Source organism: Papilio machaon, chromosome 18 (genome assembly GCF_912999745.1).
Source record: "Papilio machaon chromosome 18, ilPapMach1.1, whole genome shotgun sequence".
NCBI classification, from domain to species: domain Eukaryota; kingdom Metazoa; phylum Arthropoda; class Insecta; order Lepidoptera; family Papilionidae; genus Papilio; species Papilio machaon.
Window position 1 is genome coordinate 6,963,576 of NC_060003.1, and position 21,955 is coordinate 6,985,530.

The 21,955-nt window shown below is 33.6% G+C and overlaps 3 protein-coding genes across 8 annotated transcripts in view; 2 read left to right on the forward strand and 1 right to left on the reverse strand.

The window, feature by feature from the left end:
- LOC106710412 (synapse-associated protein of 47 kDa) overlaps positions 1-3,653 on the forward strand; it is a 31,950-nt gene extending 28,297 nt beyond the window's left edge. For 3 of the 6 annotated variants that reach the window (XM_014502455.2, XM_014502458.2, XM_014502456.2), the window contains 4 exons: positions 21-160; positions 385-497; positions 716-829; positions 3,315-3,653. In XM_014502455.2, coding sequence (XP_014357941.1) covers positions 21-160; positions 385-497; positions 716-829; positions 3,315-3,439 — 492 coding nt within the window. In that variant the 3' untranslated portion in view covers positions 3,440-3,653. Of the gene's footprint in view, positions 1-20; positions 161-384; positions 498-715; positions 830-1,229; positions 1,412-3,314 lie in introns of those variants that run through there. The other 3 variants (XM_014502461.2, XM_014502460.2, XM_014502462.2) reach the window with 3 other exon arrangements.
- A 4,564-nt stretch (positions 3,654-8,217) lies between these two features.
- LOC106710290 (phospholipase A1 member A) lies at positions 8,218-12,126 on the forward strand. The gene is made up of 9 exons (XM_045682238.1): positions 8,218-8,272; positions 8,499-8,585; positions 9,269-9,320; positions 9,642-9,746; positions 10,214-10,355; positions 10,759-10,907; positions 11,015-11,229; positions 11,555-11,708; positions 12,046-12,126. Exons 1-9 carry the CDS (start codon positions 8,245-8,247, stop codon positions 12,116-12,118), a joined length of 1,005 nt encoding a protein of 334 aa, XP_045538194.1. The 5' UTR covers positions 8,218-8,244; the 3' UTR covers positions 12,119-12,126.
- Positions 12,127-12,524: 398 nt separating this feature from the next.
- On the reverse strand, positions 12,525-20,475 carry LOC106710341 (organic cation transporter protein). Its single transcript, XM_045682056.1, has 5 exons — positions 20,351-20,475; positions 19,342-19,754; positions 13,890-14,297; positions 13,497-13,740; positions 12,525-12,947 (listed from the first exon to the last, which is right to left on the reverse strand). Exons 2-5 carry the CDS (start codon positions 19,734-19,736, stop codon positions 12,525-12,527), a joined length of 1,470 nt encoding a protein of 489 aa, XP_045538012.1. The 5' UTR covers positions 19,737-19,754; positions 20,351-20,475.
- Between the last annotated feature and the right edge of the window lie 1,480 nt (positions 20,476-21,955).

Sequence of the window (21,955 nt, forward strand, 5' to 3'; positions counted from 1 at the left end):
TTGTACGACAATCGTTGCAGGATCGACGTAACTTCGTGCGCGCGCCTCCCGCCGGCGTCGACTTCGACTTCGACTACGACAAGATGTACCCGGTGGCCGTCGCCCTCATGGCCGAGGATCCCAACCTCGAGAAGATGCGCTTCGATCTCGTACCCAAAGTGTGAGTTTACATCTCATATTCCTCTATTTCTTTACGTCTATAATACCTTCGAAGACTACTTCCGTGTTCATTAATTAAGCCAAATTTTATGTGAAAATTTTAATCATAATTTTAGTAACTAGTTGGACAGTAGACGGGTATCCAGTTTGCGTGGTCGTGTTCTTCGTTTCTTTTCGTCTGTTGCTTGGTCATCTTCTGTTATTATATTGGTATGTATCTTCCAGCATCACGGAGGAGAACTTCTGGCGGAACTACTTCTACCGCCTGTCGCTGATCTGTCAGGCCAATGAGGCGGACGCCGCCGCCGGCCGTCAGACCAGCGCTGAAGATTCCCAAGGTACGAACTATACTTAAGTTAGGATCATTTTTTTTATTTTTATATTTATCGAACACGCCTCATGAGCTAATTTATTCCTGATATGAATTTTGCACTTTTTTTAACCTCAATTTTGATGTTTTTCATTGCAACATTTAAAGCACTCTTATGTTTTTGATGTAAATATTTGCTTGTTTGTTTGTTTTTTTCATTTTATTTGTTTTTCCTTAACCGATCAGATGATATATCTGCAAGCGAGAGACTGATATCAAAAGAGAAATCGTCGCAAGAGATCATAGACGATGTCAAGAAACGTATAAAGTCGTTGAAAGTAGATCGTGAGAACGACGATGGTAAGATTCCGGTGTAAAAGATTGTGTTATAATATTTTTTTATAATCAGAGATATTTTGTCTTCTCAGCAAGTTTTCATTTAAAGGATAAGTTCCTGTTTTTTTGTTTGTTGCTATTTTTTCTTAGTTTGATTTATTTATCATTCATTTTTTTCATTAATATTTATTTTTCAATTTTAAGATAGATTTCAGTCGACATTTTATAAATATTATAATAGTATATTTCTTTTGGATTCAATAAAGGGTTTTAAAAAATTACCAACTTTGAGAAATTGTGAATCTTTGAATCTGACGGTTAATCAAATTTACAGTTTTTAATCTGCCAAAAGGAATATCTGTGTTTTGTGTCAGAAAGATGTTAAATACACTATGTTTTTTCCTTTTTTTTCTCTGGAATGCAGCTTAAACGGGAGACGGACTTCCTGGGGACATTCCTGATACATCCATACATATTGACGATTCATTACTCTATCTAATAGCTTCACTATTTATATTGAAATATTATATTTAACGAGCAATATTTTATGTTTATATTTGGATATGGTATAAAATCGTCAAAAGACGCTTCTGTAAGCTGAATATATTTTGAAGCTCATTAAAATACTTATTACTTGATAGAATAATGAAATGTTCTGAAAATTTACCTTCAATTTACTTGATAATATTTGTTTTATTGTTGTTTCTATTTTTAACTACAAATTAAGTTTTTCCTTTCATTATTCTATCAGTATTTTTCATATTAAACACGTTCTTTATGTATTTATTATTTCTAATTTTATATATAAGATATAAAACTGTTTCTATTATATGTTTCTAAATAACATATTATATATCAACTTGTATTCATATCTTCATCCTTGTTATATAGTATGTTTGTGGAATGTTATGACAATAGTTCATTACATATACTATGTCTATTTTCACTGGTAGATGTCTTTTATAAGACTATTTTACTAAAGATCTTTTTAAGTGTCTAATGAACGGAAATTTATAAAACGTACTCTTAATTCTTTCTAATTTCTTTTAAATTAAAAATTATTTTCAAATTTAGGGAAAAAAATAAATTGCAAATGAATCAAATAGTTTGCATATTTTTCATAATAATAATGTTTAGTTTATAAATTAATTTAAAACTAAATGTTATTATTTTTTTAATTTGAGTTAGTTATTTTTTAGCATTAGAGAGAAATGATAGGTGGATTTTTTCTAGTCCCTATAGAAAGTCTTAATGTCTATTGAATGTTATATATATGTATAAGTAAATAAGATAATGTTCATATATATTGATGTTCTGTTCAGTAGTAATGTTGCTATAATGTTCGTGGAGTTTCGACATTGCTATGTATTTTTTTAAAAAAATTCGCTATATATAATATTGCTTTTGGTATGAGCGATTGGAGTTGTCTATGGTTATTATTAATTTCTCAAAGTTGGTCTTTTTTTTCTTTTCCAATTCGAAGTAGCAATGTTGAAATACCATTTTTCTGACTTCTGTGTGTTAGTACATATTTTAATGATGACTTTATTCAAAGTCTATTAGAAAAAAAAAAATGATTCAAGTATTAAAAAATTTCCCCACCTTGTTACTATTTAAAAAATTTCATCTGAATTGTAGACGTGTTTATTATAAATGTCTAAATTTAACTCTTAAGTGCTGGAAAGTACTTAACGTTTAATTAAATTTAATACATTTTTCTATAGCAGGTGACATATCACTTATAGTGACAGGTCAATTAACTCCAATATAAATTACATCTAATTCTTTATTTAATTCAATTATTAACAAATGTTGCCATATTTAAATAATTAAATCATATTTTGTAATGATTTTGTGTTTGTTAGTTTGTAAATTTGTAGTTTTAGGGATGGTTTTCGTGAAACAGGCCTAGATATTTTTTCAACCTTAATCACAGATAAGGTTTTGCATCTATCTCAAATTATAATAACAACTTTGCGATTCCTAAGAAATAATTTTTTTTTTAATTTAAATTAAATTAATACATATATTTTTACCATAATTTGTATTAGTTTATGAAAATACATTTTAGTTATTTATAAAACCAATAGCCGTGTTATTAACAACATTTAGCAACTGTGTAGGGACACTCTGTTGTCAGTAATTACTTGTTTAGTGAAAAATCGTATAGTTATTAATGGCATACATAGTTAGCTATTATGAATTGAAATAATTATATTATTCTAAAATAGCATTCGCATTTTTATTTTCAACTTTATAGAAAAAAAAAACGTTTTCAACAAAATATGTCGCGGATGTTAAAAGTAATTGCAACGAAATGCAAGAAAATGGACATAATAATTGAAAAATGTTTAAAAATAATATATTATTCAAAAGAAAGATGATAAATAAATTAAAGAAAGAAATTAACGAAGACAAAATATTTCATTTGGGTAAAATTTTCAATTGAAATATTAATTTTTTTGTTTTTCTTTAAAGTTAAAAATTAAATAGATTATAATATTTTCAGAGCAATGGGAGAAAGAACTAGAAGCGGAGTTGAAAGAGTACGAGGTAGTAGCGGAGAAGAGTGGAGATGACAAGTGGGAGAAAGAGTGCGACGATTTGTTGGATGATGATGTTGATCTCAAGTAGGCAACCGTTGGCAAATATTTGGCATTGATTGGCAATCATTGCCAGTAATCGGCAATTGCTGTCAATAATTGGCAATTTTTGTCAATCTTTGGCAATCGTTGACAACGATCAAGACGGGGGGAAAAAGAAAGCATTTATTGCAAATATTTCTCAAATATTAATAGAGTATTGGTAGATTGTAACAGCTAGAGGCATTTATTAATCAAATTCATGGATTTACGATTGATTTGCTTAAAACCAAACATATGTTTTTTTTTCAATTGAGAATATGTAAAATATTGTAAAAAATAATAAAGAATTTTGTTTTGATTTATTTGAATTTTATATTCGTCAATTAAAGTATGCACAAAAATATTTTCAAACTGAATAATCGTTTCATAAAATGATAGAAAAATAAAAATATTAATTACAAAATTTTAATAAAATATGCTTTAAAATAACATTTGTTTTAAATTTGTAATAAATGGATAAAAAAATGCTGTTGCTCTAAATTTTGTGCATCTAATATTTAAGTTATTATTTTAAAAAGCATTATGTTAGAAATATATTTTTATTTTATTTGTTTAATGGCGTTACGCTTTAATTTTTAAATTTAAACAATATTTTTAAAATGACAAAAAAAACTTCAAAATAAAAATATTTAAGAGGCTGTGGCTTAATAAAAAATGTTTAATTAATGTAATTTTACATAATATTTTCTTTAAGTAAAATTATTAGAAATTTTAATAGTGCTTTCAATTTTATTTTATTTATTAATTTTTGTAAAATAAAACGTATTTAGGCACTGTATTATTTGTATTATTTGAATATTATTTGTAAATATTTGTTCTTAATTATTTTTTTCTTTTATTTATATTAATTAGTTTAGATTATATAATTTTTGTTAACGTGTTAAAAATTATTGATTTTTATTTTCTAAATTAAATGTGGAGTATGTTTGTCAGATTGTAACATATTATTTATTACTATTCGCCTGATAAATTGTATATTGTTATTACATTCCCACATTATATATTTAAAAAATAAACAATGATAAATGAAAACCGACTACTATTTTTATTCAAGTTTATATTTCTCGTGATATCTAAAATACCGGTTTTAGTAAAGGTGTAAAAAATAGATTCCGCTGTTAAAACAGTCTTAACTATATCTTGCCTTCCTTATTTTTTAGCCGACTTCAAAAAGAAGAAGGTTATCTATTCGATTGTATTTTTTATGTGTGTTACCGAGAAGCTCCGCCTCTGGTGCTCGGATTTTAATCAAAATTATTTCTATCGAAAGGTTATGCTTGCAGATGGGTCCCATTCTTCTATATACATAAAAGAAAGTCGTGTTAGTTACACTATTTATAACTGAAGAACGGCTGAATCGATTTGACTGAAAATTGGAACCAGGAAACGGACATAGGATAATTTTTACCCCGTTTTCTATTTTTTATTCCGCGCGGACGGAGTCGCGGGTAAAACCTAGTTTTTAATAATTTTAAAATATGTAACTAGAAGATTAATAATTTTTTAGCATCAAAATGCGTTACGAAATTTATTTCTGAAAAACTTGACACAAAATGGGTCTTCATCATTTAGACATTGATCCTCAGTTTGTGGAATAACCTTAAAGTAATGTTACACGTATTGAATAATAAAAAAATGAACTGAAAAAAGTAAAGTAATCAATATAAGTCAAATTGTGTTTTCGACCGTGAATAAGATGTAAATAGTAATGTTACAATAAAATATGCAACCGCAATCACTTAACCAGTGGATCAAACAAGGCCGTAGGTAACTTAAGTTACGTTGCAGTTAAGTTAACTTATGTTTCTAGTACCATACAGTACGATACAAACTTTATGGAGGCTCGAAATTTCACATGATACGATACGTTGATGATACGTATAGTTTATTATTCTAACTTTCGTGAGACATTATCACTAACTTATATAGAAACGGCTAAAACACTCACGTATATATATCCGGTGTCGTCACCGACTAGTTTCGAGCCCTTCGGGGACCCTTCATCAGGGTGAGTGGGACTGGTATTATTTCGCGGACGCGGCCCGTCGCTCACTCCCGAAGGGCTCGAAACTAGTCGGTGACGACACCGGATAAATATACGTGAGTGTTTTAGCCGTTTCTATATAAGTTTACGTATAGTTTGTTTCAAATGATTTAGCAGCCCAAGGTCATCAGCACGATTCGCAGTGCCTTCCCTCTTTTTTCGTGACACCTAAAATTGGGATCCAGGCAGCGACTCGCACGAAGTTAAGAGCCGACAAGATATCTGGCAACTGGCAACTAATGTATCAGCGGCCTCTAGCTTCTGAATTTAAAAGTAGTAAACTAGAAATTATTAGAAAAAAGGACGTTTTGTAAACTTAGCGATTTAATACTATTAATACTAAGGCAATATAATTTTACATAATTTAGGACGCCCTCCAACCTTCATTACAGCGGCCTTGAAGATGTCACGTCAACTGACACAACAGTTATTGTTGTTGAATTAATATTTTGTAGTGTTGCGTGTGAAGACAAAAACTAACTCAAGGAGGTCGTCGTGTAATCGCGAGGACTGAACCTACAGCCTGTCAGTCGTGCTGGGTCACTTCTGATGTGACGTTGCTTTTGATTTAGTCCTGATCGTAAAATAATTACAGTCTGCTCATATCATTAGAGATGAGAATTCGCTTATGATGTCTAATTAATTTTTTACTCATAGTAGCGTGTTTTTTGGTGATTGCAATTAATATTTAAAGTGCATTTAAGTATCGATTTTTGGTAAATAGATATATATTAAAGTGAGGTGCCAGGATGCGTTACAATTTCGAAATAATTCTGGTGGTTGTTATAAATGTTATTGGTAAGTATATTTTTTATATATTCGCTTGTATCTGCAAAAGTGATTCCTAAAGCGGTTCAGGATTCCTGGGATAAACGGGATATTTGACGGCCGTGTACAATACCGGGAAATGTAGAAATAAGGGTATACAAATTGAAGAAATGTAGCAGAACATTTATCAGATTGGTTTGCAAAAAAAAATCTGGTCTTAAATTATTGTGAACCAACAGTTTTCTGTACCTGAAGTTTGGTTTTTACCCATTTGTGGTTAGTTGTCATAATTAAAGGTACCCCTTAGCCTTCTTCCAAAAACTTTGGCAACAATTTACAATGTTCCACGTGTTCTTAGTTTGGTTTTAAATTTATTTGTGGTAGATATATTACAACTATATAAATAATTATTATTTAATTATTCATATTTTTTGTATATTACATAGTTGATGTTTTTATAAGAGTAATTAATAACTTGGTTGAAAAAAGTCTATTGTAATTAAAGTTTTTTTTTTTTAATTTATGCGCGAATCCATCCGTGCGGAAGAAAAAATACTTAATTAGTAGTCTATGTGTTCCTAGAATATGATCTACATCTGAGCCAAATTTAATCGAGAACTGTTGAGCTGTGCTGGTGATATCTTTTAATCAAAATCCATACATTTCTATTTATAATATTAGGAAGAAGTAAGATGTACAATTCCAGTCGTCTAAATTATCAAAATGGGTTTATACAAATGTTGGAAAAGGATCCGAAAGGATCAAACGTAAACCTAACGATAGAGGCTGACGCTCTATCGTTAAGTTTACTCTAAGGCAGAGGTGTGAAACCCAACCCTTCTCAAAGGCCGGCAACGCATCTGCGATTCCTCTGGTATTGCACATGTCCATGGGCGTCGATGAACACCTTGGTGTTCCCGCTGCTCGTTTGCCCTCTTCTCTTATAAAAAAAAAAAAAAAAAAATTGCCGAAGGCCATATATAAAATTTTGAATTCGTAGGTGAGCCAGATTGAAAAAAAAAGATGAACTGTATTATAACATTTTATTTATTAAATTAGAATCGAATGAAGTCTAGCTCTAAAAAAGAATCATGCTTCTTACTGTGACACATTGCGATCGCGGGCCTTATTGATACGGCCTCTAAGGGAACACATATGCACAAATGAAAACATAAAATATACAGTCGCTATTTATCATTTCTACTATGTTATACTAAGTTAATATTATACAAATACAGTGTGGCCAAGGACAATGGTAGCCGCATTCAAGTTATTCTAACTAGTGTTATTTTTAGCATCTAGAGCCACAATTATATAAAACCTTAGGCATAACATTTACATATAAACGTTGACTGTATGTAGGTCTTGTACAATCGCATACTATGTATTAGAGATTCTAATATTCTATACATTATTTGTATACTTATAACAAAACTGTTCGTTTCTTTAAACCATTTCTGAAAATGTATTAATCTTTGATTTCATTTTTGCGAAGGGAATATTCAAGTGTTTTATCAGCGAAGACCCATATTTAGGTCAGAAAAATATTATTCGAAAACAGTATGAATCAATCTATATATATAAAAGAAAGTCGTGTTAGTTACACTATTTATAACTCAAGAACGGCTGAATCGATTTGACTGAAAATTGGTGAGCAGGTAGCTTAGAACCAGGAATAGGACATAGGATAATTTTTACCCCGTTTTTTTTTATTTTTTTTATTCCGCCCGGACGGAGTCGCGGGTAAAAGCTAGTTCGATCTAATATATAAAATTCTCGTGTCACTGTTTAGGATAATTTTTACCCCAATTTTTACCCCGTTTTCTATTTTTTATTCCGCGCGGACGGAGTCGCGGGTAAAAGCTAGTATTATATTATATGCAATTTGTTGTATTTCCACGTAGCAATATCAAGAAACAGTAACATCGTACTGTGAATTTATGACTGTTTTTTTATCCTTTTTTTACATATTGACAAATGTTATGACATCGTCTTTTCCGTTACGAAAAGGTTAGACTTTTTTATTTTTTTATACTCAGTTTATTGTCATCACAAGGTCCGACAATGCCGGATGCAATTTTTTTTCTAGATGCTAAATGTTAAACACTGCGAGAGATTTGTCTAATTAATATGCATATGCCGGAAGACTGCAGACTTGTTGGCTGAAAATGTGATTATTTAACATGCATTATCTTTATTAAAAATGCTTTGATTTGCGTCATTAATAATGTTTCAGTGACGTCACCAAGCATGGCCCAAAGGAACGCGTCTCTGCCACTGTCGCCCATGAGTTTCCGGAACATTCTACGCGCTATGATGCCCGGTATGTAACATATTATTTGCACAGACAAAGAATTCGCTTACCAATTTGAATCGAATATCGTAAAACAAAGTGACAAGTTTTCAAATAATTGACCGACAAGGATATCTGCCCCTGTCAACGTTAAAGATGTCACAAGATGATTTTAGTACTGTAACGGTCAAGTTATGTTTCTTTAGTCATGAGTAATACAATTAAAATTGATGACCTGCAGCTCAGTTCACAATTCACAAATGGGAAGCAAATCAGTGATACGACTCGCAGCTCAGCTCAATTTTGTACCTGATAGAGTTATGATTTTTGTTTCAAGCTGCTAACTGCGAGTCACCGGGCCGATCGTGACTTGTCGCCTCACTGGCCATAGTATACATCGCTACGAGCCGTAAGCTTCCATTTAAGATGCTTTGCCGCTGTTCAACAGTTAAAATATATGTGAACTGAAATTTTGAACTAGTTTCTGGAGCTGATTTATGTCTTTTCTATGTCCATACAGATATTACATATTGCGCAGATATATTATAACTGCGCTAGCGCCTTTTACATTGGGCCAGATATCCTTGTATGACTGTAATTGCATTGTGACAAATATCATTTCACCGGTATGGGTAGGAAATAAACATCTACGACTGTGATTTAGTTTTACATAATATGTTAATATGAATTGATATATGCATGTTACATTTCAGTTCCGCGCGGCCGAGTGGCTAATTCCAAGGACGTTAGGATACTTTATTACGGGTGAGTTGTTACGATAGCACGAACGTAACATTATTAAGAAAAATGAAAAAAAATCGTATTTTATGCAAAACTAGCTTTTACCCGCGACTCCGTCCGCGAGGAATAAAAAATAGATAACGGGGTAAAAAGTATCCTATGTTCGTTTCCTGGTTCTAAGCTACCTGAGTTATAAATAGTGTAACTAACACGACTTTCTTTTATATATATAGATTAAACAGTCGTAATTAAGGGAGATTTCTCTCGTACTTATTCTGCCTTTAGGGTGACGCCTGTATTTTACCAGTGCGGCAGTTAGTCAATATAATTTTCGTATAACTTCAGCAAGGATATTAGCAAGCCGGCCGTGTACTACTATGCGTCTATCAAACAGTTGTTGGCACACCCAGAGTTCGACCTAAGTAAACCTACCTCGTTGTACATTCATGGGTGAGTAATGTAAGTAACATGATAGCTACTCTTGGTTTAAAATATCAATTACCTTTTTCATAAAATAAATGAAATTATGTTTGTTCACTTTATTTTTTGGATGGTAAAGAAATGTTGATCTGTTTTATAATAAACTAGCTTTTACCCGCGACTCCGTCCGCGCGGAATAAAAAATAGAAAACGGGGTAAAAATTATCCTATGTCCGTTTCCTGGTTCTAAGCTACCTGCCCACCAATTTTCAGTCAAATCGATTCAGCCGTTCTCGAGTTATAAATAGTGTAACTAACACGACTTTCTTTTATATATATAGATATAGATAAGCACTTGACCACAATTTACTTGATAAGCGGCGATGTGTTCGAAACGTATGCGCTAGTTTAGTAAGTTCCTATTCTACTTTTGAAGATTCCCATATAATACTTGTATGTTTCATAGGATGAGTTGTTATAATCAAGTGATATTGTAGATACGTGGAGCAGGCGACAGACGACAGCATACTGACTGTGGTGCGGGCTTACCAGCGACGTGGCGGTCACAACCTGCTGTTGCTGGACTGGAGTAATCTCAGCTTCGGCAACTATCTCAACGTCATACTCGATTTGAAGCTGGTTAGGATACTATATCACAAACATCGCACATATATTAACTTTACAGATAAATGATTGACAGAATAAATTTATTTAATTCGTTATGAGATAGGTTTTAATCAGGTATTACCATATGGCAAATCCATTTGATATATAGGTTCAGTGCCGTGCGGTGGTCGAAAAAAAAAAAAAAAGAGCCACACGAAAAAAAATTTGCACAACACCTAATACGTCGCAAAATCTGTTACCGCAATGCGTAACTGTAGCACTTGCAGTAGCTCTGTGGTCTCCCTTAGTGTAGATTTAGTATGAGAAAACAACATTAAGGGTCTTCTTAGTGAACAGTTAAACTTTCTAGGCGTAGGATTCAAAGACGATTCAGTTTGAGATGAGATATTTATGTAAATGTTTTATTTCTTTCCAGCTGGGCGAGGAAACGGCGAAGGCAATGACAAAATTACTCAAAGGTGGTCTATCTATCGATGGACTGCACGTGATCGGTCACTCGCTTGGTGCACATCTCGGCGGCTTTTGTTGCAAATATTTGAAGAGTTTAGGATATAAAGTTCCCAGGTGACTTGGGACTTACATGTTTATTTATACTATAGTTTATTATTTCTCTTTCCTCATTGAAATCATGTATTAAGGTGATAAATAAACTGATATGATATTTTTTGCAGGTTAACAGCACTAGACGCGGCGTACCCGGGCTTCTACCCTGCACTATTCCTGAAGCCTCTGAGTCAGCAGGATGCGCGCTTTGTGGACGTCATTCATACTGACGGCGGGGGCTTTGGCGCGCCCATGGCGATAGGCCACGCAGACTTCTGGCCTAACGAGGGGCGCGCTAAACAACCCGGCTGTTTGCCACTTACTGTCCCACTCACTGTTGAAGGTATAACATCATTGATATAGTTCTCATGTTAATTAACGAATAATCAAGCAATTTACTTTTCAATTGAATTGAAGAGTTTTTAATAAAAAATATAAATAAATCTGTAATATGCCGGACAGTTGCTGTTTTTAACAGCTTGATAAATTAGTTTTTAATTTACAAATTTATGTATGAAATATTATTGTATTGTTAACACAAGATGGATTTAATGTTTTGTTCTTGGTGCTAGAGCTCCTGCGTAAATAAAATAGCAATTATAAATAAAAAAAAACTTTTTTTATGCACTTTTAAGTCGCACATACAAGGCTGTGCTATATTTTCCCAGATTTCTGCAGTCACTGGCGGTCGTGGCGGTTCTGGGCGGAGTCAGTAGAGGGCGGCGTGTTTGCGGCGCGGCGCTGCAGCGGCTACGACGCGTTCTTGCGCGGAAACTGCCGCCACGAGCCCTTAGTGTTCATGGGGTACAATGCTACCACCGTGTAAGTATACAAAAATCTAAATTCTTAATTAACATTTTAAATACAGGAGTTTGGATGGAAGTTTGTTACCAGATAACTCCATACATTCAGATCGAATTTAGATGAAATTTGAAAGAAAGATATAGACTTGAACAGCGCCTACATAATTCTAGTAACATTATAAATGCAAAAATTTGGATGGATGTATGTATGTTAGTACGTAAACTTTACTTAAAACTTTAAAACGTCTGAACTGATTTGTATTAAATTTGGCATAGAAACAAAGTCTAAAAGAATACGTAGGCTACTTTTTTATTGTGCGGGATAGATTTTTTTGTATACTATTTTTTTTTTTCAGGTTGCGTGGAAATTATTATTTAAGGACGGCCGCTGAATCGCCATTTGCTTTAGGTGAAAGAGGCGCGGATTGATTGGGACAATTAAAATAATAATTATTATAAATTATATATTGTTATGTATATAAAGAAATAATAGCTGCGATAAGTGATTCAATGTTTGTTTAATTTAGCTTATTTAATTCCCTAAAATGCATATCAATTATTTCGTCATACTGTTTGGTACAATTCTCAGAATTGTCGAAATATTTATTGCAAAAAACATTCATTCATTAACAAGCTAATACTTGTACCGAAAAACAAGGAAAACAGTTTAAAGGTTGTGGGAAATTAAAGTTCATTGTTCTTTCTTACTAACTTCTAATTCGACACTACAGGTATATTATAAAATTGTTTACGTAATAAACAATGTGTACTGAATTTAAAATTATTTATAAGTTAATCTAATACATACTTAATAATAAAATAAACTTAATTATATTTAATCTTCTTCTAAACTATCAGTAAGTGTTGTTCCTTTCGTCTCTGGGAGTAATAAACAAACAATTCCAGCCGCTATAGGTGCGAAACCGAATATCAAGGTGGGTAACCATGACACTGTTAATGATAAATTGGATACAAAAGGTGCTATCATGGATCCAAGTCTCATTGACATGGAACTTGAACCCATAGCCATGTTCCTGACTACAGTTGGGAATAATTCCGAGGTATAAATGTATAAAGTAGTGGCGACTATTGCTGCACAACTGACTCCTAATGTCCCGAGCGTCAACGTGATCCAGTATACATCAGGAACCACTCCCAGCACCACGACACAGACACCTCCCAGTATGAAGAACAATACAATTGTGATCTTTCTACCAAGATACTTTATCAACCATATTGATAATATATTCGAGGGAATCTGAAAGAGAAACAAAAACTTAGTTTAACACGTTCAATGCTAACGACTCGCTTTGCAACTTTAAATTACTAGTTGGAATTCTTAGTAGCATTGAATGTGTTAAGTTACCATTCAGATATAGTTATCAAATCTTATTACACAGAAAAGGTGAAAAACATTAAGTATGCTCTATTTAAGTGACTATAAGTTTTCGCAAACGCTATTCTTATTGCATGTCGTGACGATTTGCTTTTCCTTATCGATTCCATTTTCTTCATAGAATCTGTCGTTTAATATCAGTCGAATTGTATCATGACAAGATTTTTTTAATTATTCCTTTCCTTGTTATCGATTCCAAATGTAAACTCAAGGATTCTCTCTGGTACATCTTCATTCATTGTAAGGAAAATGACATCGTCCTTAATTGTACTTGCTATGAATTTTATAAGCGCACTTGCTTACATATAATATATAGATTAATGATGAAGGTCAGGTCATACATAGATCTAGTCTTACAATTTATTGAGATTTTGTTCAATCTGTAATAATGTCAAAAGACATGCCAACTACCTGTATAGCTCCGGCAGCTGCGACGCTAACGAAGGGATCAGGGCTGGTTTGGCTGATGTACTGATTGAATCCGAAGAACGTTAGCCCACTGATAGTCCACATGACACAGCAGCAGATCGTCTTCAGCCACAATGACTTGCGGAATAGCGCAGAATAGTTCAACTTCGGCCCTGAGCTACTGCTCTGGACACTCTCTGCTAACTTTATGAGACTCTCTTCGACTTTATTAGTTGGTAGGTTGTTCCTGTGAAATAGAAATAAAATTAAAAGTTTCTCAATATAACTTAGCTTTGCTAAATCTCTTCGGAACATTAAAAATAAATTCAATAGCTTCTAGTTCATATATAAAAAGAGAAATAAGTAGTTAATTAAATGTACGTAAGTACGACTTACATTTCACACGCTCTCTTCACAATAACCGTAGCCTCCTTCACTCGTCCGACACTGACCAGCCATCTTGGTGATTCCGTCAGCAAGAAAAAGTACCCAAAATATACGACAGGAGGTATCGCTAATGCCAAACAGTAAGTGTCCCAACTTCTGAAGAAATAGGCAAATAAAGGCACACTCATATGTCCTATGATGAATGGGATTTGGAAAAAGCAACCTAATATCTCCCTGAAGTTTGGACCGGCTGTCTCCATGATGAGTACGAAGGAGACGACCATAGTTCCTGCTGTTGCCACGCCGAGGAAGAACCGGAGGACAGTAAAGGTGATGTAGTCGGGTGCGAAAGGGATGCCGAATCCGAAGGCAATGAGAGCTGTTATTGAAAAAAGGAACGTGTTCTTTCGGCCATATCTGTAAAGAAAGTTAATATTTTTGAAATCAAAGAATGTACATTAAAATATCTTTTTGTATTTGAATTAACGTTGATAATATTGGAATTATCTAAAACTAGCTGTAGCCCGCGACTGTGTTCGCGTAGAAGTGTGTGTTCTTTCAGACTATGTTCTACATCAGTGCCAAATTTCACCAAGATCCGTTTAGTCGTTCCGGAGATACCTTCAAACAAACATCCATCCATCTAAACTTTCGCATTTATAATATTAGGTATGATTAAGAAAGCAATATTGCCACAGTATGAGTAAAATAAAGATTCATTCATAGTCATCGAATTAAATATTCACGTTTAGTGAACCAGCTGCTGGAACAAAGACGCCTTATATGCTTGTTTATGTCCAAGCAACTATAAACTGTATGAAATTATATCCGACTTTTTCATCATTCGACTTTAAAATATAGATATATAAATATCTTGTTTAAAAAGATGTTATCAAAAAAAGATTACGCTCTTGTACGATAATTTCTCTTTATATACATATGTAATACATTTATGTATTTTTATCTTTTACGAGATGCAACAAATGTACAAAACATTATTACTACAATGTTTGTCTAGTCTGCTACCATGGCATACTTCGTTATCGTGAAATATGGTAAAAGTTTTTATGCAGTAAATTTATAAAATTGATAACACTTAAAACCTATATTAAAAGATTATTTATTATATTAGGTCCTTACATATGAAATTGGCGTTTTGTATGGGAGGAACAAAAAGTCGAATATTTTTTAATATAATGTATTTAATTAATCAAAGTATGAACCATTATTTTCTATGCACTTTTGCCATCTCAAAGGTAGTTCATTGATCCCTTTACTAAAAAAACCAGGCGGACGGGAATCAATAAAATCTTTGAAGGCGATTTGGACTGCCCCATCGGAGTTGAATTTTTTCCCTTGCAAGAAGTTATCCAAATTTCGAAAAAAATGGTAATCTGTTGGAGCAAGGTCCGGGGAGTACGGAGGATGTCTTAGACTTTCCAATTGAAGCTCTTCTAATTTAGTAGCCGTCTGTTGCGCATTGTGTGGTCGTGAAGCAGCAGTGGCGTGGAGCGATTGACCAGCCTAGGTTGTGTAGCCGCTAGCTTTTCCATCATGGTTTGCAATTGCTGACAATAGACATCAGCCGTAATAGTCTGGCCAGATTTGAGAAAACTGTAATGAACAATACCGGCACTAGTCCACCCAACGCTTACAAGTAACTTTTTTGGGGTTAATTTTCGCTTGGGGCAGGATTTGGCTGGCTGGCCAGGATCCAACCATTGCGCTGAGCGCTTCCGATTATCGTAAAGAACCCATTTTTCATCACAGGTAATGATTCGGTTTAAAATACCTTCATTATTGTGCCGGTTTAGTAATGTAACGCAACAGTCGACGCGCGTTTGCCGGTTTGCTTCAGTCAATTCGTGAGGTACCCACCTTTCAAGCTTTTTAATCTTCCCAATTTGCTTCAAGTGAATTAAAACAGTTTTATCACTAACATCGCAGCCTGCAGCTAACTCGGACGTGGTTTGCGATGGATCCGCTTCCACAATAGCCTTCAACTCTTCATTATCAACTGGAGTCTCTGGCCGTCCACGGGGCTTGTTCTGCAGATCGAAATTTCCAGAACGAAAACGTTGGAACCAAAAACGAACTGTGTTTTCTTTTGCAACACGACCGCCATACACATCATTCACCCTTCGAGTCGTTTCCGCAGCACTAGTGCCACGGCGGAACTCGTACTCGTAAATAATGCGATATTTTAAGTTTTACATTTTGTAAAATGAGTGACGCAAACAGAAAAAAACAGAAGAAAAAAAACAAATGAATGACGGTCATCGAACCACAAATACATGAGTCTATAGCTGTACAAATTTGAATTTGGAATTCCTTACCAAAGAGGAGAAATTCGTGATTAAAGTGGCCAGTACGAAAAACGCCAATTTCATATGTAAGGACCTAATATATGATAACAAAACCAAAATTAGAAATAAAATACATTTTAATCATAATAAAACCCTAATATGAGTGATGGAGAATTAGCTCAGTAGCTAAGCACTTGACTTGCAATCTGCAGGTCCTGGGATCGAATCCCGCCATGTACCAATGTGTTTTTCGATTTACATATGTACATATATCCGACGTTTTAACCGCGAAGGAAAACATCGTGATGCAACCTGCAAATATCTGAGAAGAAATTCAATGATACGTGTGAAGTCAATCCGCACTTGACCAGCGTGGTTGACTATGACCTAGTCGCCCCAAACTTAGGTTAGGCTCCGAGCCCCTCAATGGGGACGTATAATGAGCTGATGATAATGATGAGTGATGGGAACAAATATAATGATGAATTAATAGAGACAAATTTTATAGGCAAAATTAAATTAAAATAAAACCTTAAAAAAGAATAAACAGTTTTAATGGAACATCGTTTTAATTCAAAGTAAAAAGAACACGAAACTAGTTTCCTTTTGTAACGTACTACATTTAGTTCTCTAGATAAGTTGCTTAGAAAATGTTTCAAGAATCGAGAAGAAATCTATTGTAGAATGTACCAGTACTTAGATTAATTTCTATGTGAAAGTTAACACGTCTTTTTTAATTAGTAGCACATTAATTAACTCGTTTAATGAAACATAAATATTTTTAAATTATATTTACACAATGATATTAGTTACGCGCTAAGGCGTAAAATTATTTATTTAAAAATTAACATTTGGCAAAGCAATAAATGTAAAGTCAATGCCAAAAGTTATAGATGGCAAGGTTCATTTCGAAATTACCAATTGTTTTTGTTAAGTCACGGCCAATTAATTTGGTTCCAAACGGCAAATGTTAAATCAAAAACACCCACAAAACATCTTCAAAGCAGGTAAAGAACTGGTACTAGTTTATTATCATCATCATCATCATCATCAACTCACTATACGGTCCCCACCGAGGGGCTCGGAGCCTACCCCAAGTTAGGGGTGACTAGGCCATAGTCAACCACGCTGGCCAAGTGCGGGTTGGTTGACTTCACACATATCATTGAATTTCTTCTCAGATATGTGCAGGTTGCATCACGATGTTTTCCTTCACCGTAAGAACGTCGGATAAATGTACATATGTAAATCGAAAATCGAAAAACACATTGGTACATGGCGGGATTCGAACCCAGGACCTGCAGATTGCAAGTCATGTGCTTAACCCCTGAGCCACCGACGCTCTAAGTATTTTTTATTTGCGGTTAATATAATAATAGTTTATTATATTAACCGCAAATTAAAAATACTCACGATTTTATAAATATATCGATTCGATATCATTACTATGACTAGTCAAATGTGATGGTTATTATTTGTGATTATAATCTTTGTTTATTTCTTTAGAATTAAACTAGCTGTCGCCCGCGACTCCGTCCGCGCGCAGTTAAAAAATGGGGGGGGGGGGGGTATGAAAAATAGATGTTGGCCGATTCTCAGACCTACTGAATATGCTCACAAAATTTCATGAGAATCGGTCAAGCCGTTTCGGAGGAGTACGGGAACGAAAACTGTGACACGAGAATTTTATATATTAGATTTGATGTACGTTATAAGATTAAATAAAGTAGTATATTTCATGTAAAAAAAAACAGTTTTGAATATTTTTATGTAACTTATAATGATGCGGAATTCATTCATAAGGAACTGAAAAAAATTAATAATTATATTTTATTGATACCATTGGAAATTTTTATTCTATATTACATTAGCTGTCGCTGTCGCTTGCGACTTCGTCCGCAAGGAATTTAAAAAAAAACTTAATAAGTAGTTTATATGTTCTTCCAGACTATGTTCTACAATTGTGCCAAATTTTATCAAGATACGTTGCGCCTTTCTGGAGATAACTTCAAATATCCATCCATCCATCTAAACATTCGCATTTATAATATAAGTAGAATTATATTTATTTTGTCCCAAAAACTTATTTTACGTAAGACAACTTAGAAACTTAGATGTTTCTGACTTAACATTCTACACGATTCAAACTTAACAACTAAATACAGTAAATAATGTAACTTTAAACAAGTTAACTATGTTTGGAAATACATGTGTTTCGTATAAATAGATAAATGTTGACAAAACCGGGCTTACCGGTTTACAAGTATTTGAAGGAATTAATGCAGATTATTAATTTAAATACTTGATAACTGGTTACTTATTAACCTAACCTTAATCAAAACAAACCAAAAAATCCCGACTCACTAATGGATGAGATAACGCCATCTTTTGGCTACCTTTTAAAACAAAGATTTTAAAATTTTAATGTTTTTAATTAATACTAAATAAATAAATAAACTCTAATGTTATATGTACCACTTTTTTAATTCTCGAATAAACCGAAAAAATGTTTTTCCGATTCGAACTCGTTTCTCGATGTGTTTTATGTCCTTTTTATATACCCCATGTCATTCAAGAGAAGACAACTCGAATAAAACCTCAATCGTCAAAATCAGATCAGTCGTTTGGACTCGTTACAGTTGAATTTACGTACATGTAAACTCACATATATAAAAACAAAAGTATTTTCATAGGTGCGAAAAACATTACCCTCTTGTCAGTCGCATAATTAACGCAGATTAATTCAGGTCACGTATTTTTTCATACATAGATAACAAACGCAGTTGTTCGCATATTAACATTAGCTCTCACTATCAAGTACACGTTACATGTTTGTATATCTAAAGGGTTTCTATTGCCGAAACACACTGTACAAAAGATACATAGAGGTAGCAAATTTTGTACTAGAGTTTTGGTTATTCACCACTGACAATGTATTGAGGCATGAATCTTAAATCTTAAAAGACAGTTGCTTGGTTGTAATGGTTTTTAAGCGACAATTACAGAGTTGCAAAGACAAAATTATTTAGTATGCGTGTGCATCGCCGCTTCGTGCTTCTTGTAGCGATGCCTGCGTCTCGGGCGCGAACACAAGGCATTGGTGTTGTAGGGTAATAATAATACGCTTAAGTTAAATATTGGTTTTAAAATCTTACCTATCAGACAGAAATCCAAACAAAATACTGCCGATTAATATCCCAGATTGCAGGACTGTCTGTGTGAAGCTCGACAACCAACTTCTGCTGCAGATCAGATCCCATTCTGATACAATCGTGTTTTCAAACGGACTAGGATCGTATTCGTACTTCAAACAATCTTCATAACACGTTGAGTTGTCAGTAATTCGACTTGTATTAGAAAATTCAATGCACCAAAAGTTTAATTTCGGTGTGAGAAAGAGTATTGCCATTTGAACCCAACCGGAGGACAGTTTTACGAGAGAAACTGTAGTGCAAACTAAGATCTGCCATCGTCCTATGTGGCCGAGGATGTTCGCGAAGCCATCCTCTTTTTTAGTGTTGTTTATTTGCGATGATAGTTGGATTACCATTTTTGGGAAATATGTGACCTGAAAAAACATTTTTTATATGATTAGTCATATATTATATACTAGCTGTCGCCTGCGAATCCGTCCGCGTGGAGTTATAAAAAAAATAGTAGTTTATGTATTATTCCAGGATATGTTCTACATACATGCTATTCAATAGACTTTTCTATAAAATTTATTAACTTTATTTTCCTTTATTCTATTAATGTTCATATCTTTGTTTATCTTAGGATATGGGATCAAAGTTATTCTTTAATGAACACTTTAAGAATGTGTGTCATTTAAAATTCTACCAAATCGATGTATGAGTTTAACATAATGTATGTAGAACAAGCTCATCACTGGTGACCACGAATAAGGATATACAACTCATAAATTTTGTTTTTTATACGTAAAAGACATCAACTTATACTTTCTATACAAATAAAGGCCATCGAAAACAATTTTGATAATAATAGGAAAAACAAGAAAAATAAATATAAATGTTATTATTTCTGCACTGAAGTAATTGCATTCCAGTTTACGAACACATTACATAATCTATCGATAGCATAAGTTGTTACTTTGTAAGAATTATATATAAAATGTATGTATAAAATAATGTAAAAACAATTTACCTTTTATGATAAACAAAAACACAAATTTATCACACACTCAAATCCATTAATCGTTCCATAAAATATTCACAATATATTCTTTCAAAGTTATCACAGATAAAATAATTAAAAATTAATTTATTTAAATTACATTTTTTTTGTAGCGTTGACTAAAATCGCGGCAGTCGCTACATGATATGTATGTCGCGACATGAGATGTAAAGATTGAATGAATGAGGAAAACAAGATAAACAACTCGTCGTGAGAGCCTTGTCTCTGACACTGACAGTCATATCTTATAAACACATGAAGCGCCAATAGTCTATTGGTGAAGAGTACAGAGAACAGATCACGTGGTTGTGGATACGAATCCCTCCATATGAACCATTGTACCCGTGAATGATTCACAGAAAGAGGATCCACTTCCTATGTGTTGTTGCGGGATCCACCACAGGTTTGGTCAGGCTGATACACTGGAGGTGAGGATAGCACGCGAGCGGCGAAGTTCCAAGTCTCCGCCGTCATCACTTTACGTCGCGTCAAAGCCAACTATTTCAAAGTGCGAGAACTAAGTAAAGTTTGGATGTTGCTGTACTGTTGCTCGAATATTTAATTTGTATAGGTTTGGCGGTAAATTGAGTGAAAATATTTGTTACATTATTTGCAAACACGCATATTGATAATGACATTTTAATGAAATAGAACGAGTATATCAGAGGAAGTTTGAAAGTAATACCAATGGTAGAGAAATTAAAAAATTAAAAGGTTAGCATTGTATGGGCAAGTTATAAGGGGAAAGAAACGACTGAAAACTATATTTATGAGTAGGTTAGGTTACGGATGGAATGCGTGAAAGGTAACAAGATCAAGAAATGAGTGATGACTGAAGAAAATGAAGTAAGACAGATCGATCTGGAGGACGAAATCTGGTACGGCCACCCTACGTGAGAGGGTTAAGAAACGAACAACTTATTGCTTAAGTCGATTTTTATTATGAGGAAATATAAATATTGAAATAAAAGTAATAATGACATAGTGCGTCGGTGGCTCAGGGGTTAAGCACTTGGCTTACAGTCTGCAGGTCATGGATGTGAATCCCGCCATGTACCAATATGTTTTACGATCTTCGATTTACATGTGTACATCTATCCGACTTTCTTACGGTGATGCAAGCTGCACATATCTCAGAAGAAATTCAAAGATATGTGTAGTCAACCAACCCGCAATGGGCCAGCGTAGTTGACTATGGCCTAGTCACCTCTAACTTAATGTAGGTTCTGAGACCCTCAGTGGGGACTCAGTGAGCTGATGATGATGAATACGTAAGTGCGAAGCATGATATGCAACTTGTATACAGTATATTGTATTTGTATATAAAAACGATAAAGATAAGATTATATAAATAACAGTTGCTTTTGTTGCCGACATAAGATTAATATAAAATTAGGTCGACGGCTCAAGTCATAAGATAAATTCTTCCGCAAATACTTATCTAGATACGAGTTTTATGATTAAAGATATAAAATGAATGCAATAAGACAATTTACTGATAAAGAGGCTTTTGAGAAAGTGAATGTCAAAAGGAGACACGTTTCTGTAACAAAATATTGTTAATACGTCTGTCTG